Source organism: Myotis daubentonii, chromosome 13, assembly GCF_963259705.1.
Source record: "Myotis daubentonii chromosome 13, mMyoDau2.1, whole genome shotgun sequence".
Taxonomy (NCBI): Eukaryota; Metazoa; Chordata; class Mammalia; order Chiroptera; family Vespertilionidae; genus Myotis; species Myotis daubentonii.
The window spans coordinates 43,674,641-43,700,298 of record NC_081852.1 but is presented as its reverse complement, the minus strand read 5'-3'; the positions used below and the strand labels follow the sequence as shown (position 1 = coordinate 43,700,298).

The following is a 25,658-nucleotide window of genomic DNA, read 5'->3' as shown; positions in this document are numbered from 1 at the left end:
TGAGCTCATGAACAACTCAGCTCCCTGCCCCACCCCCACCCCTACTGTGCCTCATTCACACGCCCCACCCCCTCCCCGTATGCAGCAAGAATGGGTGAGGCTGTCAAAGCAGCACCATAAGAGCATGGGGCCCCAGAGGACATTTCCTCCGTCATAACACAGACCTAGGATCCTAGGAAACGGAGGACTTCCCTCCACCAGCGACCCCCACCCCAGGTCTTTAATATGGGGGGAGGGGAGCAAAGGGGGACCTGGCAGTCAGACCACGATTTGAAGTTCAGCATTGCCACTTGACAGCTGTGCAACCTTAGGCAAATGGTTTTACCCTCTGAGCCCCAATTCCTCTCTGGAAAATGAAGGGTCTCTCTTCCTGATACGACAGTGGAGAGGGCTAAATAAGCTAATGTGAGCGAAGCACCTGGCAGGGGTTGGTCAGATTTGCCTCCTCATCCTGGGGTGGAAAGGAAGACAGGGCTCAGAAATTACATGGGCGGGGGGCGGGGGGGGGGGGGGGGTGCGGGCCAGGGAAGGCTGGGTTCATTCTTTTTAAAACTGTCCTTTACCTGAATTCATTCTTCCCCGGGGCCATCACTGCTTGCTGGCTTTTCACTGACTACGTCATGTGAAGCATTTTACACTTAATGTCACAGTGGCCTCCTGGGGTTAACTCATGAGGACCTTCAGTGGCCATGCCCTGTAATTCCCTCAATGATGATGATGATGGTGGTGGTAAGAGAATGAAGAAGGTAATGATTGTGAGGATAAGGATGCTGCTGATGATAATAGTAGTGTTGTTATTTATTGAACTTATCATGTGCCAGGTATCGCTCTAAATATTTCACTTACATGGTCTAATTTAATCCTCACAACAACCTGATGAGTAGGTGGCCATTCTCATTATCCCATGCTACCAAGAAGAGAAATACAAGTTCACGAATTGCCCAAGGTCGACCTAGGCTACCTCCCTAGCCCTACTGTTGGGCAGTAAGCCCTTGGCCTTAGGAACCAGGTTGGAGCTGAGCCTCTGCCCTGCCACACACATTCCCTCACCGATACCAGGCCATGAGTCAGGACATCTCCCTGAGCTTGGGCAGCCTCGGGGGAGGAGGCACTCAGACCAATGATCCTTAGAGCCTTTTATGGCCCAAACTTGCTCTCCCAGTAGCTCCAAGTTGCCCTCTGGGGGCAGAGCTGGGTGTGGGGGGGAGGAAGGGGTGGTGAATTGAGTGCCATTTGCTTGATTGACACCACTGCCCTCCGTGCAGAACCTCCTTTTCCATGTTTGATGCCTCCTCCATGTCTGCCCCTTCTTCTTCCTCCTACACTCAATTGCAGCTGCTCCCTGGGACTCAGTCTGTGGCTCTGGTCTTTCCCGTCTGCCCCAGCTCCAGCCTCGCCGCTCTGCACGCTGCCATCCCTCACGGCCGGTGACCTCTTCACCATGCCTTCCACAGCCACCCTGTGACCACCTAAAATGCAAACTGTCTGAAGGCAAGCTCCCGCCACCCCAGCTGGCCCCATGCCCCTGCTTCTGTCCCTGCCACCACATGGCAGACCACTCCCCTGCTCTGACCCACCACACCCAGCTCTGCCCTCCCTGCTCCCGGCACTGCTTCCACTGCCATTGTCAGCACCCCAGCTCAAGCATGAGCTACTACAAGAGTGGCCACCCATTTCGTTTGCTCTCTGGCTTGCCCACCACTCACTCCACTGCAGAGTAATCTGGAAACACTGTCTTCCCAGATCAGGAACCACCAACGACCCCTCCGCCCTCAGCACTAGAAGCAGGGGGTCTCGCTGCCCTGCCATGCTTCCTCCTCCACCTGCACAAACCCTCCTCTCTAGGCGAACCCGGTGCCCCTCTGTGCCTTTGTCTATGCTGCCTGCCTGCCCAGTGCACCACCCCCTCCTCTGCCTGGCTAAGCCGTATAGTGCAAGGCTCAGAAGCATAGGCTTTGGAGTCAGTCCTGGGTTTGAATCTCTGTCTCAACCATTTACTAGCTCTGTGGCCTTGGGCACTTAACCTCTCTGCCCCTCCACTTTCCACCTGTAAAATGAAGTAACTATCTCTCAGGGTGGCCACAGGATTAGTCAAGGTGATGGTTGTAAAAAAGGAATGTTTCCTGTAAAGCCTGGCTACACTGAGTGTTCCATAAACCAGAGTCACTGCTGTTGTTACTCTGGCCCTTCAAGTCCCCGTTCAGGTGCCTCCTCCATCATGAAGCCCTCCCTGATCACTGTAGCCTATTCCATCCTGATTTCCCCACGATTCCAGGATGTGCTGTCCTGCCCTGCCCTGAGGGGTTCTGCTAGCTGTGGAATCTTAGGCAAGCCCCATGTGGTCTCTTGTGCCTCAGGTCCTTCATCTGTAAAATGGGCATGAAAATAGTACCCATCTTGTGGGTTGTGTTAGGGTTGAGTGAAGGTTGATATGTGACATGCCTGGCATATAGACATGCATGTAGTAGACATGTTAGGTAGTAGTAGTTTTACTACGATCCCATGGCACCTCCTCTACCTGTCTGTCCCTTGTGCTGTCAAATGGACCATCAGTGCCCTGGGTCACGGGCAGAGACTCATACTTTCCTGGGGCCTCTCAGAGCAGCCGGTGCTCAGCAGAGCCTGGTGGGCACCTGAGCCTCACCCACTGGGCCTTCCCAACTGGCTGCCTACAGCCACTGGCAGGGCCTGGTGGGCACCTGAGCCTCACCCACTGGACTTTGGGACCTTTGAGGCTCCTTTAATGCCAGGATGCCAAAGTCAGGTGGGAATAGAAGTCCCCAGAGGTGCCTCTCACAAGGGCGTGACCTCCAGAGCCTCCTGCCCTGCCCTTGAATACCTTCCCGTTTCTCTCAGTCCCCTGCCCTCTCAGCATCTCCCCCAGGGACTCAGGAGAACCCCTCTCTTCTGCAGCTAGCAGCCTGTCCTCTCCCGAGCAGCTGCCCCCCACCCCAACTCAGTGAGGGACCCAGGGCAGAGTGCAGCTACAAGGAGCCAGAGGCGGGATTACGTGCTGACATGGGCCGGGGGGCCAGTGCGGGGTGTTTATTGCCAGTGCCATCGACCCGCACAGCTCGCTGTTTATCTGTCTTCCTGACATACCTAATTACCCAGGTTGCAGCTGCCAGAGCGTTTGCTCTTCCTAAATCACGGGCTCCCGTCCCTCCCGTCGCCCAGGCCTCGGGCCTCTGCCTGCAGAAGGGCTGCCATTGATTTTGCCGTTCCCATTTATGATCTACAAGGCTCCGCATCGCTGCTGCACATTTTACCTTAATTAGTTTATTCTTCTGGGCGTCCTCGGTCAGCCCAGAAGCCAGGAGGCTGGAACGGAGGAAGAGGCTAGCGGCACTGGACGCCCTACCCCTCTGGCCAGACAGCAACACCGTAGGACAGCAGTTTGCTAAGAACAGCCCTAGTTCCGCAGGACGCTGATAGGTGAGCTGCACAAAGGGGTTCCGTGACCAAGCTCGTTTGGGAAAGGCTGGATTCCATAAAATGATGCAGGTCATTTATGGCAGGACCTTTCAAAGTTTTAATAGACTCATGTTCATTGTGAAATCTCCAAGAGGGGGATGGAAGGTGTGGTCTTCGCCGCACTCCGATGATCACGAGGTCTTTTCTCCAGCAGCTCACAGAAAACAGGGTTCCACAAAGCACACTTTGGGAAATGTTGTCTTGGGAGTGATGAGGCAAACAGAGGGGGGTAGAGCCACCCTGGGCCCGTTTTCTCCTCTCGTCTCGCTGAGGCAGGAGCTCAGCCACTGAGCAGTTTCTCCCACGGAACGCAGAGGTGCCCATCAGAGCCATGCAGAGCCCTGGCTGCCGGCAACTGCTCTCTCACCTGGCCCAGGCTGTGGTCAAACTGAACCTCAGTGTTTCAGGGGGACTGGACTAGCCGGAAGGACAGTCTATAGGGGCCCTGGTTTGACAGAGAAGGGCAAGGGTCACTGACTGTTGGGGGAGGCTGGCGAGCGGCGGCCTGCAGGGCCATTGGAGGTCCCCCAGGCTCCAGGAAGCGATGACAAGGCTGCCACTGCCTCCGGTACAGCAGCCGCGAGGATGGAAGTCTGGGTCCACAGTCCCTGTCCGCAGTCCTGAAATCCAAAACGCTCTGAAAGCCTCAAGTGCTTTTTTTAAATTTGCTGGAAAAAGAGTGGATAGCAAAACCTGTCCTGAACTGACGTGAGCTATTTATGGCTTTATTTATCCCACTTCATGTAAATATTCATATATTTCACTGCAAAAATATTAATGTGTTTAATTATGGGGTGCTACCCCGGTCCCTGCTGGGCGTGTTATGTAATAAACGGTATGTGCACTGTTACATTTCTAAACCAGGAAGGAAAAATCTAAATTTCTAAATGCCTTGGACCCCCAGGGATTACAACGAGGGGCTGTGAACCTGGGGGTGCAGGGCTTCTGGTGAGCAATTGGGGGTGCCGGACCTGGGCCAGACTTCAGTGCGATTTCTCCTGTAATTCCCACAGCAGAGCTGTGAGGGAGGGTGCGCAGCTGTCACCCCTGACTCTCACAGAGGAAACCAAGGCTGGGAGAAAAGAAAGGACCGGCCAGGCCCCTGGGCTCCCCAGTCAGAGTTGCACCTGTGCTTCTGTCAGGACTCGGCTCCGCGGTTGCCCCAGGAGCATCCCGCCCCACCCACAGCAGCTCTGCACAGAGCCCGCTGCAGCTCCCAGCCCAGGCCTCCACCTGAACAAACACCTGCCGGTCTCCCGGGCCTGCTTCCCGCTCTGCTCACTTAGGGCCTTCCCTCCCAGGTATCTGGAGAGCATCCCTGAGACCAACTGCAGACCCCGCAGCCTGTGCACCAGCCTCCATGGGCTCCTGAGGTGTTAGGCCACTCAGAGAGCAAACCCTATTGTCCTCTCCAATCCTTTATACACCGCCCTCACCCACACACACTCACACTCACTTTCGCACACCCACTCATTGGCACACTCACACTCCCTTCACATGCACTCACTCTTACTCTCTCGCTCCTCAACTTCACACGTTCGCTCTCCCGCTCTCCCTTGCTTACTCTCACATACTCATTCTCATCCATTCATTCCCACTCTGACGCTCACAAACCCCTGCAGTGCAGACCTTATGTCCCTAAAGCACCTTAGGAACACCTCATCTATGAAATTGGAATCATTATCTCTGGCTAATACATACCACTTGGGGGGGGGGGTGCTGGGCCAAACCTTTAATGCGCATCATCACATTTATTCCTCGTGGTAAACTTGAATGCAGTTTGTTTGTTTTAAATATATTTTTTATTGATTTCGGAGAGGGAGAGGGAGAGAGAGAAACATCAATGATGAGAAGGATCATTGATTGGCTGCCTCCTGCACACATGTGCCCGTGACCGGAATCAAACCTGGGACCCATCCATCCGCAGGCTGATGCTCTATCCACTGAGCCAAACCAGCGAGGGCTTGAATGCAGTTTTTGTCGTCCCCGTTTACAAATACGAAAACTGCGGCTCAGAGACGCTAAGCACCTTCCTCAAAGTCAACGACTAAAACCTAGACGTACAGTCTGGATGGAGCTGAGCCTGAGCCTCGGGCTGGTTCATTCTAGACCCTGAGGTCTTAACCACTGCACCACACTTCTCCCTTCACACTAAGCCCACTGCCTCTCCCCCGAGGCAGCCAGAGAGCCAAGTCCAGGAGCTCTGTCCCCAAGCCCACTCTTCCCAAGCTCACCTTCCCGATTCCTTTAGCTGCTCCTCTCCTGTGTTTCCCGGGCGAGTCCTTAAGGGTAGAATATGATTCCTCCTAAAACATGGATGCTCTGGGTCTCACATTTGCGAGAAATGAACGCAGGGTGAGGGCCGAGGGGAGAGCTCTGCTTTCATGGTCTCAGAAGGACTTGAGCTCCCACCACCGGAAGTTCCTCACCATGTCCCCAGGAGGAGCTGCAGGAGGCCACGGACCTCCTGCAGTTACATATGGCATATTGTGTGGTGCAGACTCCCTGAGCTCAGGGGCCTTAGCCTCCCTCCAGCTCTCGAGGGGATCAATATCCTCTAGGACTCCCCAGTCCTGGGAGCAGGGGCCTCCCAGGGCTGCCCGAGTGTTAACCCTACTGCCACCTGGTTCCCTGGGGGTGGAGGTGACAGACCTGTCGGAGATAAACTTCCAGTCCCTTCCTTGATCAGAACTTGGAGACACACCCGGTTTCTTCTGAGACCCCAATCAGGTCCAGCAATCCAGCAGAGAATGTAGATAGGGGACAGCTCCTGGAGAAAGAGCCATTCTGGGTTGAGTTTGGGTCCTGAAATAGTGGCAATCCCAGGTCTCCCTGAGGAGGATGTGGGAGCACATGCAGACAGTGACATCCCAATCTCGAGGCTCATCTCAGACACATAGTAGCAGTAAGGTCACTTCCATAGTTTCTGAGGCCGGGCTGGCCATTGTGATAGGCCTCAGAGTCTCGGCTCTCAACTGAAAATACCTGAGTGCCCCCAAACACAGGAGTCTTCCCTGCCTGAGTGAGTACTGCAGGAGTGTTCACCTCGAGCAGATGACCCATCCACCAGAGGCCCCAACCCCTGTGGCAGGTACTCCGAGTCATAGCTTGGCCCTGGTCCACCAGCCTCCCTTTCCTCCTCTCTCCAGGGGTGGCCACGTACACAGACAAGTTATTCAAGTTCCGCAATAGCAGGTGGGAAGACATCCTGAGCGACGAGGTCAACGTGGCCCGCGGCGTGGCCAGCCTCTTTGCCGGGCGCTCTGTGGCCTGCGTGGACAGGACGGTGAGTTCAGGGGGGCATGGAGGACCTGGGCGGGGGGCGGGGAGGAGGGGACACAGCAGTGTGAGAGCTGGAGGGGAGCCAATAGGCAGATGTCCCCAGACAGAGTGTGGCTCTCAAAAGCAGAACCAAAGGCTGGGCCATCTCAGCGCTCCCAGTGTCTTGCACGTAGTAGGTGCTATAGAGTAACAACCAAGACTTGCAGGATGAGTTACAATATACTTTCACAGCCTTTCTCCCATGAGGCCCTCCCGGCAACCAGTGAGGCAACTGGCTAGGTGCTGTGCTGTCATCCACTGGATAGTGTCACCGAGGCCCAGCTTAGGGCAGTGACTGGCCTGAGGACCCCAGTTGGATTGGTGGTGTGGCCAGGACCTGAATTGCAATCTTCTAGCTGTAAACCTTGTGCACTTATTCATTCATTCAACTAACATTTGTTAAGTGCCTACTATGTGCCAAGCATTGAGCCATAGGGCCCCCAGTAAATATTGATCCAACAAATGAAAGCATGACGAAGGGGCTCACAGGTGGGTGAGTGGGAGGCTGCCACAGTGCACAAGTACCTCCGTTAATCAATATCTCTATCAATACTTTTCTGCCCTGCTGGTCCACCCTACAAGAAGGACGGGAAGAAAGGCCAAGTGGGGAGCAGGAGGAGCAGCTGCAGCCATCTGCCCTGGGGGACCTCCTCCCCCCCTCCCCCCCACCGGGCATGCATCCCAGCAGCCCCAGCCAGAGCTGGAGGCGTCCTGTGGAGGGGATTTATCCCTCGTGTCACCTGCTCCCCTGCCGCCCCCTCCTTGACTTTACAAAACAGTCCTCACTAAATCAGGGACCCAGCTGTTGCCCAGCTTCCACAGGGTGGGGCAGGGGCAAGGGGGCTGGCTCATTTCAGGAATGAGATGGCACAGAGGGGATTGGGGATTCAGCGTGAACCTTCACAGCAGGGGCTCCAGGACCTGGGAGAAGGCAGGTGCCAGGTATAAATATTTATTTCTTAACAAGCTGGTGCTGAGAAGAGGAGCCAAGCTGGGCTGTGAAGCCACATTTAGCCCTGACCTGAATCTGTGCCACCTGGACTCCTGCCTGGTGGGAGGGAAGGAGAGGCGGCTCTGTGAGCGGCCCCAGGGAATGGGGAGGGTCTAAGAGGTGCCAGGCCGGCTGCTGCTGCTGGGGACCTGGACTCAGTGTCCTGCTGGCTTCCTGTCTCGGTCTTTCAGGAACAAGATTTTCCACACTCTGCTAAGGTGGGAACCTTCTCAGAGCAGGTGGGAGGGCATGAAGGTTAATCACAAAGAGATGCACTCTCTGTCCTAACAAGGTCATCTGCACACCCACACATTTAACCACAGGACAAAGGCACCGTGCAAAATGCAAAAAAGAAAAAGAAAAAAGAAAAGCATGGGCACGCAGCACAGTAGGCGGGCACCTGGCTGCTCACTCAGTCCCTGCCCGGCCCATGCCTCAGCCCATCTGCCGCCAGCAGAGGGGTTGCTTTCTGAGTCCACCACCACCTCGCAGTCCCTGGGGCCTAAGACCTGTGGAAGCGGGGAAGAGGGAGAGGTCAGTGCCAGCCTGGAAGTTGAGAGATAGGAATGCAGCGAGATGTAGGAAAATTCGAGAGCAATCATAACAATAATAGCGATCATTTATTAAACTAAAAACATGCCCAGCCCTGTGCGAAGTGGTTTATAAGCATCATCTTATTAAATCCATATACTAAGCCTACGAGGTAGATACTCTCAGCATTCCCATTTTACAGATAGGGAAACTGACCCTTGGGACAATTAAGCAACTTGACCTTGGTCACATAGTGAGTGGCAGGCAAAGCCAAGAATTGAGTCCTGCCCGCCTGAAAGTGAATCAGATACCCTTTCACTCAGCTACCCTGCCTCTGAGTGAACCAGTATCCGGCACACATTTCCAACCACGACTCCTATTATGGCATTCACCCTGCGCCTTCCTCAGCCCCCAGACCCTATCTAGGGCCTTTTAGTCTACCTAGTCAGTGTTGTTCAGAGTGTGGTCCCCAACCAGCTGAATCAGCACTGTTAGACACACAAGTCCTCAGACCCCAACCCAGTCCCCCCTCCAGCCCTACAGCATCAGAAATCCTGGGGGGAGGGCCCAGCCATCTGGGTTTCACCGAACTCTGCAGGTGAATATGATGCAGGCTCAAGTTGGAGGACCATCTCACCAGATAAATGCCTCAACCCTCCCATCTGCCGTTCCCTCCCTCTCCCCTTCCAGCCCTCACTTGTTCTCAGCCCCAAACCTGGAACACTGCCTGCCCTTCATCTTCAGCTGCCTCGTCACTCACCTACCTTTCTGGATCCAACTCAAAGCCAATCTCTTACAAGAAGCGTTCCCTGATCGATAATGATTATGCCTCATGTTTATATAGCATTTTTATCTTTCAAAGACCTTTCACATACATTGTCTCATTTTATCTTCTCAACAACCCTGCCAGGAAGCAGGGAGAACATGATCCCCATTTAACAGGTGAGGAGATACAGTTGAAGGGGGTGAGGAATCTGCCCCAGGACCAGGAGCCAGTTAGGGGGAGAGCCTGGACTAGGGCCCAGGCTAATAGGTCTGGACCAGCGGTTCTCCAGGTGTGGTTCCTGGACCAGTAGCATCAGCTTCACCTGGGAACCTGTTAGAAATGCAAATTCTCGGAGCCCAGTCCGGGCATCCTGAGTCGGAACCTCTTGGGACGGAGCCCTACATCCACATTGGAACAAGCCCTCCACGTGCCAGGCTAACTGGTGGGGCCTCCTGTCCTAGCCCCAAAGCTCTAGAAACATCTTCCTTTTCCTGGAATGACCTCCGTCTCAGCTTCCCCAAAATGACTGGGGTCAAGTTCACACGTGAATTTCCGCCGTCTCCTACGGCTGTCACGCACCTATGTTTGCCAGCTTAGTGTCCCCCTAATACATTGAAGTCAGGAAGTAGGTATAAGTGAATTTTATAAATATCCTAATTTCTAGCAGAGTGCACCTCAATTTACTTAGGCTTTAATTGCACATTTCTGCATGAAATTGCTAACAGCTGGTGGGGTCAGGAGCCGTGACAGTGATGGTGCCTTTGCCCTTTGGCCCCATTCATTCACTGTGCACCCAGTCATTCCACCCACGTATGCCAAGCTCCTGTGATGGGCGAGAGCCTTTCCCAGTTCTCCCCTAACCATGAAGCCATGTTGTAAAGCCGTGCATTTCAAACTTTCGTGCGCATAGGATCGCCTGGGGGTCTCGTGAAATGCAGGTTCTGTTTCAGCAGATCTGGGTGGGGCCTGAGGGCTCCAACATGGGTGTGGTCTCAGATGACACCAATGCTGCTGTTCCAGGGACCCCTTTGAGTAAAGAGGTTTGTAAAGCATCGATTCCCAGGTAGCAGGAGAGAGACCCAGAAAACCAAAAACGAAAGGGTGTCCAAGGCCCTAGGGAGCAGCATCGCCACCTCCTCCAGCGCTGCCCCCTGGCATGCCCCGCCTCGCGTTTTACATTCCAGCACCACTCAGCCAACTGCTGTGGTTTCCCTACATACATCATTCTCTGTCTCGTCTCTGCCTGGAAGGTTCTTTCCCCTCCACTTCATCTGATGCTCCTCTTAGAAAACCTTTTCTGAATTTCCAATGACGAGGTGCCCTTCCTCTGGGGTCGGAGCCCCTCTTCTGTTACCCAGGAAATCTTGTACACACTTTCTCAATCATATACATATGATGATGCCTACGGTAGCATGGGGCCTGATGCCCTCATTGAAATGGACCCCGAGGCCAGTGACCTCTCCTGGGGCATTCTGGGGCTGGGGTCAGCAAGTATGCAATACCAGGTATTTATATTTTTATATATAAATAGCATTTATATATAATTGTATGATTCTTGATGTGTCAGCATCCCCCAGGACACCCTGAGGTCCTTTGTTGGCCTCACCCACCAAGTGGCTCTTAATTAGCTTTCCCGGAGAAAATGGTCCCAGAGAAGAGATAAAGTCAGTGACCAGTTAGTTGGAACGGGGTTCTGCCCATGGGGCCTATGGGTAAGAAATAGAAGCAAGCGGGAGAGTTGAAAAGAGGGGCTGACAGAGCACACTCTTGTCTTGGACTCAGCAGTTTTGTGTGTATGGCTTGCCTTTAAACCCGACTAGAAGCAACCTAAGAATGAAGACTTGAAGTACATAGAGCAGAGCGCCTTGCATGTAGTTAGAGCTCAAGAAATATCTACTATCTGATTAATTGGAGGGAAATGTTGAAAGGGGTGAGAGGAAAGCTAGAAAACTGATTTTGCAGCTGTGTGGGTCTCTTGGGGGAGAGGAGGCATCCAGTGGAGAAATAACACCATTATAATGATGGGCAGAACAGACCGTCTCATCAGCAGTGGTGCGGGCTACAGACGAGAATGACTACAGCAACAAGGAGCGTGCAAAGGGAAAACATTTGAGGCCGTGTTATAAAGGCAGAAGCAGTACAATATGTCTTTCTATATAATGTGGGGAAGACAAAGGGAGGGAAGGAGGACCCCTGCGTATCCGAGCCTCCCGTGCTACCAAGATAGAGGAATGAAGAAGTATAGGGTGGGCAGGGGGAGGGAGATGTCTCAGGAATTTGCTTGTCATCTTGGCTGGAGTGAGCTTGAATGAGAGAGAGAGAGAGAGAGACTGAGAATAATGGGAACTGGTAGATCAATCAATCAGCAAATATTTATTGAGCAGCTACCCTGGCTGGCAGCTGGAGAGAGCTCAGCTGGAGGGAGGCACATTAGAAAATTGTCTATAAAAAGGTGGTTTGGGGGAGAGGGAGGGATGTGTTCTTCTGGAACAGATAGAGAGAAGGAGGGTGGCTTTTTTGTGGGACTCCAGGGGCATCATGGCCTCTGTAGCCTCCGTGAAAAGCGCTCTGGAGTCGTGCAGGGCACAGCCCGCAAGGCCATTGCACACCAGACCCGAGGAGAAGAACCCCACCCCGTAAAAGAGCTGTGGTCCTGCGAGAGGTGGGGGAGAGCTGCTTTCTGGGGGGAAGACCTCAATGAGCCCAGATGGGCCTGCTCACCTCCTTCCCTTCCTCCTCAGGGCTCGGGACGCTATTCTATCTACATCGCCAATTATGCCTACGGTAACGTGGGCCCTGATGCCCTCATTGAAATGGACCCCGAGGCCAGTGACCTCTCCCAGGGCATTCTGGCGCTCAGAGATGTGGCTGCTGAGGCTGGGGTCAGCAAGTATACAGGTAAGCAGAGTGACGTGGGAGGCTGCGAGCTGAAGGGGTCGGGGCTGGGGCTGGGGAGTGGGCCAGTTCACCAGAGACCGCAGGAGAGGATGGGTGGGTGTCCCTGGGGAGGGAGGATGAAGACGTTACTCCATCCCTCTACCCACAGAGGGCTCCTCCAGCAGTGCCTCTCCAAGGGCTGACGAGATGCCTGGCAGGTGAGGGCTTTAGGGGGCCCCTTGGGGCACAGAGGACACAAGGTGTGAACACCGTAACATCACCTGTCCTTAGAACCTTTGCCCCATTCCCTGCTGTGACCCACATGACGGGCGAACAGGTTCTGCAGGAGAAACGGGCAAGTCACAAAGGCTGAGGTTGAAAGCATTCTTTATTGCCAAGCAGCAGATGAAATTATTTACTCACACATAAGCAGCCAGGAATTGAGTGCTAGCTAAATCCCTGAGCTTCAGCTGGGTCCCGTCTCGGATAACTGGGCTCAAAGAATTGTGTTCTTGTTCCAAAACCTCTCCTGCACTTTTTTGGAAGGCAAGCTCCCCTCACCTCGCTTCCCCTCCCCCCCGCCCCCCCGCCATCTTTCTGGATGGGAGACCAATTGTCAGAGTCTCTGACAGGGAGATCTTTCTAGGGAAGGCTGTTTTTCTAATGCCAGCACGGCTGCTGACCAAACTCTGACAATCTGCCAATAGACTGCTGATGGCAGAGCGATCCAGTTCCTGTTTTGGGTGCCAGAAATCAGGAAGCCAGAGCTGTGCACAACAACTTCTCACGTGAACTCCAGCCTCACTCACACAGCATCCGCCCTCTGGACGGAGAAATTCTCTCATTGGTCCACCTTCCCGATATAGCCATCCCAGTCTGCACCACAGACTTTGGGGGCGGGACGGGGGGGGGGGGGCGGGGGCGGGGCAGCCTGCCTGAATCCAAATCCTGGGGCTGGGAAGACACTGGAGGGGTCATTTGGGCTGCCCCACCCTCTCTGCTTCCAGACACCGGGGTGGTGGCATAATCCCACTCTCCTACCCAGAAAGGCTTGTCACAGCCTTCCTTGAGTTTATGATGCCTTCCTCTAGCCCGCTTTCCACCTCGGTGAAAAGGGGAGATGGATGTCGGCCTGTCTGACAAAGTTTGTGGGAACATATGACTAGACAATAAAATCGTCTGCACAGCTCCAGCCCGGCAGAGCCCTCCAGAGCTCCGCACGTGGATGTGCAGAGGGAAGGCTGAGTGTCAGTAATAAACTATGTTTTCCCGGGAAAAGGAATAAACACGCAGGAGCTTCAGCCTAGATTTGTACAATCTGTTTTCCGGAATAGGTCCCAATTCTGCGCACTGGGCTGGCTTGGCAATTAAGTGCCTTGATCTGCAGGAGGAGGAGGGTGGGCCGGGGAGATGTAGCACTTGAAAATGATGAGATGGAAGGGCGGCGAGGTCTGGGAAAAGGTTCCACACAGAATGAAAGAATTCAGGAGGTGCTAGCTGGGTTTGAGCATGAAGGGGACATTGTTCTCGCTGGCTGGGCTGGCAGAGGCTGGCAAGAACCGAGGAGGGGGAAGGAGGGGACCAAGAAGAGACAGCTGAGGAGCGGGGGTGGGGACGGGAGCACCAGCCAACTGCGCCGGGCTGTGCTGGAAGGACCGGGCAGCTCAAGGAAGGGACGGCAGCTTCTGTGGAGCACACAGGCGGGCCGGGGCAGCTGGCATGCCCAGAGGACACGTTAGAGCAGCTTTGCAGACCTCCAAAAGCCATTTGGCTGACAAGAACGTATTTGGCCCACCAAGTTACTATTATGTCTGCCCGCCTTCCGCAGCCCACCCTTCCCCTGTCTGCCAAGCCCCCCAACAACTCTACCCGGCGGGCCCTGTTGTCATTCTATTAACAACTCGCGGACATCTGGCTGGAAAACGAGCCCTGAGCACCCCCCTGAGTCGCAGGAATGGACCCCAAATGTAAGGACCACCACCGCAGCCCAGCCTGATTGCCAGGGCTCTGGCACATGGCCAGTGCCATGGGGCTGGCAAGGGGTGAGGAAGCAGGCAGTAGGTGCAGGGCCCTGAGCGGGCTGGGAGGGTAGCAAGCCACAGCCAGCTGTGCAGTCAGGGAGCCGCAGGTCCCAGGAGCCAAGCCACACAGCCCCCATCTGCTGGACAGACCTCAGAGAACTTCCCGTTTTACAAAAGAACAAACAGAGGTCCCCGGGCAGAAGGGACTTGCCCAAGGTCACCCGGGAGGGTGTAGAGCAACTAGCAGTTACAGCCCCGCCCCCACTGGCTGACCTTTCCGATGACCTCCAGCTGGAGAATCCCGCTCCCACGGGAACACAGCCCCAGGGACTGCCACTCAGACTTTCATATGGTCCCTGATTCTTGTGACTGAAGCAGCCGCCTGGCCTGGGGTGCCCAGGGCAGCAGGGGGAGGCCCAGCAACCAGGACAGCCGGCCGGGTGACGGCACTGCCCCCACTGGCTGTCCGGCTCCTCTGGAGGGGGAGGGGAGACCTCCCCAGGCTGTCTCTGCTGCTGCTCTGCTGGGTCACAGTGCCATCTAGCGGCCAGCGTGCCCGCTCTCGGGGGATTTGGGGGACTCGAGGGCCCCCCGGTGGGACATTGGGAGAGCCAAGAGTGCACCCCATGGCTTCTGGTTCGATGAGAATCCCAAGCCCCGGCTTCCTCAGCTGCTCACAGCCTCTTGGAGCCTGGGCAGTGCGGGGAACTACCCTTCATGGGAATCCTGAGTTAGTTCTACCCATCGCAGAGGCCGGCATGGAATCCAAGGAGGGGGAAAGTGGGGACCAAGAGGTCTGCACTGCCTCTGGGGCCCAAGTGACCTTGGGCAAGTCTCTTAGCCTCTGTGAGCACTCTGAACTAGGCATCTCACAGCTTCCAGGACAACGTCTGGAGCCAGAGTACCAGGTGCAGATCCTGCCTCCACCATGTCCTTTCCAGGCAGCAGTGGAGGCAGGATTTTACCCTCTGTGGGCCTCAGTTTTCTCCCCTGAAAAATGGGGGTGTTGTGAGAATGAAAGGAGGTAAGCATGGGACGTGCCAGGCACCAGGCCGTGCTCACCAAGTGTAGCAAACAGCAACACACTACTCCCCTGAAGTTCCAACAGTGATGCCAGGACCCTCTGTTGCGCATCTCCTTGGTGTAAGGAGTGCCATGCTGGGCACAGGGTGAAGCACAAAGCCAGCAGGCCAAGCCCTTGCCCTGGAGGCATTCTCCATGTGTGCCCAAGCCCCCAACTCTACCCTGCAGCCCCTGTTGTGAGAAAACGAGGTGCCCAGCCCTGGGCACAGACATGGACCTCTTCATCCCTGTCTCCACCGAATCCGTCTCTTCCCTTTTTCCTGACCCTGCCTCCCCTCCTCCCCAGACTCCACCCCTCCCCGGGAACTCTGCATTTCGGCCCCACCCTTTAAGGGAGCATCTGTCCGGGCTGCAAGGTGGTGATTAAAGAAGCCTTAAAAGAAATTTGGAAAGAAAATGAAGGTGGATTTATGATGTTGGGTGGGGAATTTCGCTGTTGGCTGGGAGCAGTGCAGAACAAAGCGAGGGCAGGTCTGATTTATAGGAAGTCATTATTGGAGGAGACGGAGATGCCTACAGCCCAGCTGAGGCCTTCTGGCGGGTCCCCACCAGCCAGCTCTGGAGAGGTGACCAGGGGCAGCAGAGCGGGGGCCGCCGAGCCTCCCAGCTTCCCGGGGGGCGGGGGGGCTCTGGCCTTGCAGCGGGAGTGCAGCCAGATCTGACAACCAGGGACAGTCTGGGCTGGAGTGACAGGCCCCTCAGCCAGGGCCCGGGAACCCTGCCAGGGGTACCCAAAGCCCTGCGATACACAGGCTATCAGATGCATTAGATGATTGACAAGAAGGGACATCACTTTTTTTTTTCCAAAACAAACACAGATATGTTATACAATACAAATGTAATTTGGTACACATTTTCTTTAGCTAAAATAAGAGACTTTAAAGAAATGTCAAGCCTGGCTACAGAAATACAGATGGCTCCTCTGCCAAGAGGGAACTTTAGCAGAAGTGTTGGAGAGAGCACTGTGGGGTAGCCTAGGCTCAGGGGCACCCAGACACGAGTTTGAACTGTGATCTCTTGCCTGCTGGCTGCTATCATGCCTCCCTGGGCCTCTGTTACCTCACCTAGGCAAGGTGAGGTGAGATGAAACGTGTACAGTACCTGGTACACAGGACTGAACAACAGGTTGCCAGCAGAGCGACTCCTGCCACTCCTTTACCTGTCCTCTCTCCTGAAACAGCTTCTTCCAGCCCCTCACTGCCCGGGGTGGAGGGGGCAGTGCACAGTGAGGATCAGCATCCCTCCTGCAACCACCTGGTGCCCCAGGTGTGGGAATCCCAGCAGACAGATGCTGGAGCCTGTCCTCCTGCCCACCTGCCTCTCAGCATCCTGCAGGGATGGGCAGGGAGGACTGGGGACGCAATAGGATTGTGCTTGTCTAATGCCCTGTTCACTGGTCCACTCGGAACCCTGCCCAGCATCTGACAGCTCACGGAGGCTCCGGGGGAGACAGGCAAGTCTAGCACCAACACAGTGTGTTTGCCTGTTAGAACTTTCAGGAAATTTAGGGTGAGAGACCGTCACCATCCTGCCCTTACCCTCACCCCCACTTCCCCAACACACATACATGCACACTGCCCACTCCTCCACGCCTACATCTTCGAGCACCTTTGTACTCTTTTACAATGTCTTGGATGTGCTTGGCAGCCTGTAGGCCTTGGCGTCCACCAGCATTGTATTTCTATCAAGGTCTCAGCAGACTGCTCTCACACATCCAAGTTCCTTGGTGGGCAGGCCTCGCCCGAGCCCCACTGTGCCCAGTCTAGATGGGCCCACGATTCTATTCCCAACCATGTTTATCCTGCAGCCCAGCCTGAGGGATGCACTGAGGAGGGAGGTGGAAGGAGCCTTGGCGATCTCATCCCCCCACCCATTCCCAGGGAGTGGGACCAAGGTCCGGAGAGCACACTCCCAAGTTCCCGTGGCCAGAGAGGGTGCAGAGGCGGGGCAAGAACCTAGGGCAGGGGTGGGCAAACTTTTTGACTCGAGGGCCACAGTGGGTTCTTAAACTGGACCGGAGGGCCGGAACAAAAGCATGGATGGAGTGTTTGTGTGAACTAATATAAATTCAAAGTAAACATCATTACATAAAAGGGTACGGTCTTTTTTTTTTTTTAGTTTTATTCATTTCAAACGGGCCGGATCCGGCCCGCGGGCTGTAGTTTGCCCACGGCTGACCTAGAGTCTTTCCCTGAGCACAGAGAGTCCTCCTGCCTCTCAGTCCCCTGGCCCTCAGTCCCGTAGTATGGGGCAGTTCAGCAGCGCACACCCTCTCCCCCAAAACCTCTTTCCCTTCCTCACCCCACAACAACCCTACACCCTGGACCCCCGTGTGCTGACCCAGATGTGGTCTGAGAGGTGGATGACCTGTACCCCAATTGGACTTGAGTCTGCATCACCCAAGTACAGGGTTCAGAGGTTTAGGGGTACCGTTTTTGAGGGTGAATGGGGCTCAGGCCCAATGAGCAAATCATCAAAGGGGGTGCCAGAATGTGGCAGGAGGGAGAGGGAGCCGTGGGGACACATTTTCCCGTGACTCCACCTCTCACCCCGCCTGGTGGGTGGAGAAGCCTTCAGGAAGGGGTGGGCAGGGAGCAGCAGCCACACCCAACAGCAGAACCAGGAGAACTTGGAAGGGACCTTACTCACCCGGCAGGTGGGAAATAGTCCCAGCTAATGACTGTGTGGCACCTGGCATTTTCCCCGGTACCTTCCAAAAGCCCGCTGAGACAGCCCTGACAAAGACTATTATTGTCATTATCAGTCTTTCTCTTGTGAGAAAACGAGATGCCCAGAACGGCCCAGTGACGTGCCCAAGGTCACACAGCTTGGACTTTCCGCCCCTGTCTTTCCCACCAGCAGTGCTGCCTCCCCAGCCCCAACGGGGAACTGCTTGTCCCCAAGAGGACACCCTGCCTCCAGTAGATAAGAACTCACCCTGTCAGGTAGACATCACTATTGGGGCACATTCTCCTAGGCCAGATAAAGATGCTCCTAACTGCCCTCTGGGCGGCCCCATAACGTGTGTGCTAAACCTTAGGAAGGGGGGACAGGGAGGCGTGACAGAGGAGGGGGGAGGCTGGGAAGGAGGGAAGGTCCAGGAAGAAGATATTTGCTGAGTAAGGGCCTCTGTCATTGACCAGGCCAGGAGTGGGAGTGTCAGGCTGCACTTGGGATGGATAGATTTTATTGGTTTAAAGGAGATTTACATGATCGACCTGGGAGAAGAGTTTCCCCTGCGGCACCAGTGAGGAGTACAGACATCTGGCTGCCCCTGCCTCAGACCCCAGGTTTCCTACCTCCCCGCAACCTGAGGCTGCTGGAGCCAGTGCCCAAGAGGCCAGCTCCCCCAATGTCAACTCACCTGCTCCCAACTGTGCAGCAAACTTGCCAAGGAGGAGTTGTGGGTAACATCTCTGTTATGGTCTGATTGCCATGGCAATAAATTGTCACTAATTAGTAGTGTGGTTACCATGGCAATTTTCTAGTAATTACAGGTTACAAATGGTGGAAGGCTTCAACCCAACCCAATTAGTTAATTAGAAAGATTTAGAAATTTTTCCAAGAGGGAAATAACCTGCTTTGTAGAAAATGAAGGGAATGTGTCACAGCTTGGGAGCCAGAGGCGGAGAGGAAATTGGAGGATGCTAGGGGAAGAAGGATGGAGTTATGGCGGCAAGTCCCGGAGCCCCACCTGGAATTTCCAGGGGTTCCGGCAAGGCCTGCTGCTGGGCTGGATGGAGTCTAGCAGGGGCAGGGCAGGGACAGCTGCCAACAGCCACTCAGCAGCTCCTCTGAATGGGCAGCAGTGGTGCCCAGGTTGTGGCCCAGCACCCCTCCCACTGGCTTTAGGAACGGCTTCTGAAAGCTTCCCGCCCCGCACTGGGGCTCTCCTAATGAAAAGCGCTGGCCGCATCTTGAATGATGTTCCCCAGCAGCGTCGTGGACTTAGTGGCTTAATTTTTATGAGGCTCGGGCTCTCTTTGAGAGCTAATTAGATTACCCGGGAGGAATGGGGAGGCACAAGGCCCAGTGTCCCCAAACACTGGCCTGGTGGTTCGGCTCCACCTATGTGCCCAGATGAGAAAGGCCCACTGATTTCCTTCAGGGGCCTCTCTCAGAGAACAGGAGGGGCCCGGAGACCAAGAAAACCTACATCCTAAGCTGGCACAGTCACTTTGTGGAAACTTCTGCTGCACCCAGAGGCAGCAGGCAGGGAGCGCCTGGCCCAGCATCACTCGTGTCTGCCTGAGCTCTCTGTTATTCAAAACAAATCAAGTTCTTCTGATTCCCGTGTAATTATTCTGCACTGAAAAGTCCTTCATTTTAGCACTTCTGACTTCACTGTGCGCAGAATCCACCCTGGGTCCTGTTGGAATGCAAGGGCTGACCATTCTGAAATCTGCATTCTAACAAGCTCCAGGCGACGCCCCCACGGCGGGTCCAAAAGCCTGACTCTGAGTAGCAAAGACCTTCCACGTAGCTCATCTCACTTGATCCCCTAAAAAACCCAGAAGCAACAAAAGCAGGTCACACTATTTCCATTTTGCAGATGAGGGAACTGAGGCTAAAAGTGTAACGCAAATTGCCCAACGTCTTGTAAAAAGCCACGCTGGGGCTAGAATCCATGTCCTGGTCCTGGTCAGGCTGTTTTCTGCATGGTATTTCCTATGTTTGGGGTGTGGTTTTCAGGGCTTTTTTTGAACCCCACCAATTGGGGTGGTTTGTTCAAGATGTCTAAAGATTGGACTTGTTGACATGGATAGCCCAAATTTGATCTTGGAGACTTCAGATCTTAATGCTGGCTGGCTTGATTTCTTTTTTTCTTTTTTCTTTTTTTAAATATACTTCATTGGATGTTTTTCTTTTAAACTAAAGAAACAATTCTTGTTAGAACAAGCTAAACAATATAAAGACATTCACAAAAAAGGCCAACTATCATTTTTTCTTCCTTCCCCAAATTTGATCCCACCCAGTAGCCACGGTGGCTCAGGGTGCAGCTTTTCCCACTTTTCCCACACTCAAGAACAAGTTTGCACACACATGTTCAGAGAAATCATGTATTTTCCTTTTTTTTTTTTTTTTAAGAAAAGTAAGATCACACAATACAATTACTTGGCAAATTGCTTTTTTTCCCTTTTAATCCTTACCCAAGGACATGTTTCCATTCATTTTTAGAGAGGAATGGGGAGAGAGAGAGATGAGAAAGAAACATCGGTCAGTTGCCTCCTGTACACTCCCCAACTGGGGGATTGAACCTGTAACCTTTTGGTGTACAGAATGATGCTCTAACCAACTGAGCCATCCGGCTAGGGCTGAAATGCTTTTTACTTAAAATGTGTCAAGGGCACTCCTCCAAGTCAATACATATGGATCTACACCGTCTTTTTAGTAGCTACAGAATGGTTCGCCATATGGGCGTACCATAATCCAACAGCCAGTTGCTGTTGATGGACATGCAGGTTGTTCCCAATCGCTCACAATGTCGAACAAAGCAGGGTGAGCATCTTGCACCGATAGCTGGAGCCTATTCCTGTAAATTCTTAGAACAGGAACTCGCCCCACGTCTGTGTGACTTGGGGTGTGGGTGGGGTGTCAGGCATGGTGAGAGCTGGGTTTAGGGATTATGGTAAATCAGCCATCTTTCTGCTCATGGACTCATTTCTTTAGCACAGGGTGGCTTGGTCTTGCTCCTCACTTGCCTCAACCTCCGTGTGGCCACCCTCCACATGGGTTTGGGGGACTTCAAGCCCTGATCTGGGCTCAGGGAAGCCTCTGGAAGGCTCTCCTGAGGCATCACAGTGCGGCTTTCTGCAGGCCTCATAGGCAGCCAGTCCTCCACACAGAACAGGGGCGCTGCTTCTGCCACTGACTGTGGTCCATGTCCTCTCCAGGGGGCCGGGGTGTCAGCGTGGGCCCCATCCTCAGTAGCAGTGCCTCGGATATCTTCTGTGACAACGAGAATGGGCCCAACTTCCTCTTCCATAACCGGGGCGACGGCACCTTCGTGGACGCAGCTGCCAGCGCTGGTAAGTGTAGCCGCTGCCCTGTGTCCCTCGGTCCCCCGGACCCATTGGGACTCTGGGCTGCCCCGCCCCCTCTAGCATGACCCACAGGCCCCTGAGAGAGCGGGACAGTCATCCTCTGCCCCACACAGGGGAATGTTGCTCGTCATCTCCAATTGCATCCCCCTGCCCCCACCATGGTTCAGGCCACAGGGGTGTTTGCTGCTGGAACTCCTGATTACTCTCCATTTTCCGGCAGCTTGAATAGGCCCATGTCCCTCTGAGCTCTGCTTAAGTCTCAGCATCAATTCCCCTCTCTCCATGTCCCCTCCCCACATTTACCTTAAGCATTCAGTTCAATCCAATAACCATTTATTGAGCTCCTGCTAACTGCCAGGCTGGTGCTGAGCTGGGGATGCTGACCTGAATGAGGCTAAGGCCACCATACCCCGCCCTATCTTACACACTCACACAAGGCACTGCCATTGTAGCTGGGGACGCAGACAAAGACACAAATAGCTATCACAAGTAACAGGATAAAATCCACTCAAAATTAGACTCCAGGCTTCCAGTTAGTTCTGCTTCCCTTTCTCCCCAGGGCCTTGGCACCTGCTGTCCTCTCTGCCCGAAGTGCCCTCTCTCCCTTCTCTATCTGCAGAACTCAGCTCGCGTGTTATCAGGGAAGCCTTTCTGTGCCGCCCGGCAGGGGTTGGCACTCCCTCCTCTGTGTTCCCACTGCCCTGGCATGTAGCTCTCACTCAGGCTCCTACGGTGCTGTAATAATCTCTGTGTCTACAGGACCGGGCTCTGTACTATTCATTCTTGACACGACACTCGGCCTGCAGTGGTCACCCAGGACATTTTGCTGAATGATAGAAGGGACACAGTAACAGTTGATGGATATACTCAGTCTGCCCTCCAGCCACTTCCGCCTGCTCAGGCCCCCCTGCCTTGCCCATGAATGGAAGATTTGCCTTCCCCTCCTTCTTGGTGGCCTAGGGACAATCCCTGGCTTCCAGAAGAAGGGGTGAGCAGGGACCTAGAGTCATAGATCAACGGTCTTACAAGCTCCAGCACCTGCAGGAGCATCAGATCCCTGCGTCTGTGCCAATCCATAAGAGTACCTCTCCCCAGCTCTCTGCTCAGAGTCCCTGCTTTGACCACTGCCCCTCCCCACCCCAGCACCCCCCACCACCCCACACACACACTGGTAGCTGGTCAGCCCCCCATCCTGCCTCTCCCTCTCCTTCCAGGCAAAGCTAAAGTTGGAGGCAGCTCCCCTGGCCTGTCTTCCCCATCAGCTCGCCCCACCTAGAGCTGTACACTCTGGCAGCAAATTTTCTCATTGCTGAAAAGCATAAGATGAAAGCGAGGTGGTGGTGGAGAGAACCTAGAGGATTTGATAAGGTGTTAAAGAGATGGAAGCAGAGGTGAGCCAACGAGTTGGAGTGGGAGAAGGTGGCAGGCGGGAGGAGAGAGGAAAGGTGCGAGGCCCCGTAATTGAAAGTCAGAATGATTGCAGGGGTTTAACAAGACATGTCAAGAGGGCATTCATCACCCAAACAGATGCTGCTGTGAAATGCAGCCGGTGCCGATTATTCCCGTGAAAGGGAACCTGCTCCTTGTCAAGGTGCCTCGTAGGTAGGAGAGAAATGGGCCAGCACAAAAGGCCACTGGCGCTAGGGCTGGGGGTTCTGCAGAGAATTAATGGGTTATTCATCCGAGAGGCTGGAGGCCACCCCCATCTTTTTGCAAACCCTCTTTCTCAAGCTTGGCTCTCCCTGCCTCTTCCCCCGCATCTCCCACCTCCACCCTTCCACCCTCTCCCCCAGAGGATGCTCAGCCTCCAAGGCCCTTGGGTGGGCGGCACCCCCCCTTCTCCTGGCTCCTGGCCTCAGTTTCTCTATGTTTGCAGCTGGCAAGAGCTCCCTGTGTCCTCGGGTCTGTGACTCCCACTCCCCATTATATTCATTGTCCTGTCGCCTGCCATCTCTGACGGTCTGATGACCAACAGCAGTTTGCCCCCCGAAAGAGTCAGCGTGGGTATTTAGAGCCGCAGCCACCGTCTCTCAGCCAGGCCAGGCCGCCTGGGCAAAACCCCCCTCCACCTTCCCCCAGGATCAGCTCTGTCCCGCTGGCCACCGGCAGATTCAAGGGCAGCATGAGCAGGTGACATTGGGCACACCAGCTTCCGCCCCCAGACCGCACAGGGCACGCTGTGGGCTTCTCTGTCATGGTGCGGTCTTTCCTCTGCTGTCACCAACATCCCCAGTTGCCTCCTGGTGAATTATTTATGCCTCTTTATTTATTCAGTAAGTATTTACTGAAAACGACTAAGTCACCACAGGCACCGAGACAGATGCCGTGTGAACGCAGGTGAGTAGGAAGGCGGTCTCCGAGGACCAGGAGGAAAACTGACCCTAAGCAAGCGAAGCCCAGAGGAACGTGATTATGCGTGTGATCTGCACGGCGAAGGGAAAGGCCGGGGAGGGGCTGTCGGGAGAAGACAGAGTGGGCGGACGGGCTGTTCTCATGGGAGTGACCAGGGAAGGCTCCTGAGGGGGCGACGTGGTGGCTAATCCAGAAGGAAAACAAGGGAGCCAGGGACCCACGAGCCAGAAGAGAGCATTCCAGGAGGAGGGACCAGCTTGAGCAAAGACCCAAGAGCTAGAAAGAGACTGGTTCATTTGAGGAACAAAAGGAACATGGGATGGCAGTGCTTATGAGTAAGAGGCAGAGAGCACCAGATAAAGACCAGCCAGGGTAGGCGGGGACCTGTCCTTCCCCACCCCCCACACCCCCCGCAGCAATTTGAACTTGACCCAAGAGTACTGGGGAGCCACTGAGAGACTTAAGCGGAAGAGTGCTGGTCAACTTAATGTGTCCAAGTGGTAGTATTGGGGTGGCTGGGGAGAGCTTCAGTGCTCTAGAATTTTCCCGAGTCTCCCCCAGGCTGCCCCAAAACTGAGTAAAAATAATGTGCCTGCTGGGCAAATGATGCCTGAAGACAAGGTTCTGATTCCTTTTGCAGCTGGACGGCCGTCCCACCTCCCAACCCCTATGGAAAAATTCTGAGACTTGCAACTGTGTCTCCCCATCCCAAGGGGGCGGGGGCAGCAGAGAGCCACCGCCCTTGCTGCTCATCACGGAGCCCCCGCGAGGTTAGTGTCTCTGGAGCCACAGGGGCGCCGCCCTGAGGGTTCCTGCCGTCCCTCCCAGGTGTGGACGACCCCCACCAGCACGGGCGAGGTGTGGCCCTGGCGGACTTCAACCGCGACGGCAAGGTGGACATTGTCTACGGCAACTGGAACGGCCCCCACCGCCTCTATCTGCAGATGAGCGCCCACGGGAAGGTCCGCTTTCGGGTAAGAAGGGGCCTCTCTCTCCGCCACCCTACAGTCCTGGGATTGCAGCCCCGCCTGTGCCTCCCACCAGGCAGAGCCTGGGAGTGGGGGTGGGGAGCCACAAGGAAGGTAGCATCTGGGAGACAACAATGGACTCTGGCCCTGGCTGCTGTAGCATTTCTAGTGGCCGGAGCAGAGAGAGCCAGTAGCAGAGGAGGGAGGGCAGCCCCCCAAGGTGGGCAGAGCAAAGGAGGCTCTGGGTGCGGCAGAAAAACCCCATCTGTAGCCCTGCCTGAGCTTTGCAAAATGAGGTTCCGGCCAAGGGTACAATGGGGAGTAGGGGTGGAGGAGGTTGAGGCCACAGATCCAACAGCTGCCCCCTAAGGACAACTGGCAGAGGGTGGGCGAGCCCCTCCACTCTGTGCGCCCTCTCTGTGCTGTCAGATAGACAGGGAATGCTACGAATTCTGTGAAGGTCATGGAGGTGCCACCAGCCTGATGAGCTGGAGTTTGGGGCTGTCTCGAGAAGGGTAGTGGATGGCTGAAGCTGATCTTGGGGAGTCAGGGTTGCCCTGGAGGTACCTGGGTCTTGCCAAAAACCCCTAAGAGAGTGAGAAAGTTCCAGCTTTTGCCTGAGGTTTCATGGTTCCAGGGAAGTCTCTAGGCACCTCTGTTGGGGTGACTTCCACCAGCTCCCTACCCGTAGGCAGCCACCCTGGGGTGCTCAGGCCCAGCTGCTCGCTCCCTGCAGAGGCTGGAGAGCCAGCTCGCTGGGTGGGAAGGAGGTGTGCCCTGAACTCGGGCCACTGATCCTGGGATGTGGGTGATTTTTATTCAGCTTTTTGTTCTAACTCAGGTTCTCAACCAGTAGCCATGTTGACCCCACCCGAAGGCACTGAGCAGTGTCTTCCTGGTTGTCACCAATGGGCAGAGCATGCTGCGGGCATCTAGTCTGCAGAGGCCAGGGATGCAAAGAACGGCCCAGCCCCAGTGTCAGTGCCCAGAGTGCCGAACCCTGCCAACCCTCTGATGGAGCCTCCCCAGAGCTCACAGGAGCAATAATAATAATAATAATAATAATAATAATAACAACAACAACAGATGCCACATTTATCAAGTGCCTTCCATGGGCCAGGAACTGCACAAAGCACTTTACATACATTATCTTGGAAGCCCAGGCGTCCCAGGGGTCAGCCCCACGGGGGCTATGCAGGTTTCCATCTTTACAGGATCAATAGCATAATA

General features: G+C 54.7%; 1 protein-coding gene and 1 long non-coding RNA gene across 3 annotated transcripts in view; both read left to right on the top strand.

Annotated features, from left to right (window-relative positions):
• The window catches only part of LOC132214212 (uncharacterized), a 377,066-nt gene that overhangs the window by 162,879 nt on the left and 188,529 nt on the right, over positions 1–25,658 (top strand). The gene's annotated exons all lie outside the window — the stretch shown is intronic.
• The window catches only part of CRTAC1 (cartilage acidic protein 1), a 130,919-nt gene that overhangs the window by 83,306 nt on the left and 21,955 nt on the right, over positions 1–25,658 (top strand). For both annotated transcript variants that reach the window (XM_059660994.1, XM_059660995.1), the window contains 4 exons: positions 6,624–6,760; positions 11,825–11,981; positions 20,959–21,093; positions 24,289–24,434. In XM_059660994.1, the coding sequence (XP_059516977.1) occupies positions 6,624–6,760; positions 11,825–11,981; positions 20,959–21,093; positions 24,289–24,434 (575 nt within the window). The remainder of the gene's footprint in view (positions 1–6,623; positions 6,761–11,824; positions 11,982–20,958; positions 21,094–24,288; positions 24,435–25,658) is intronic.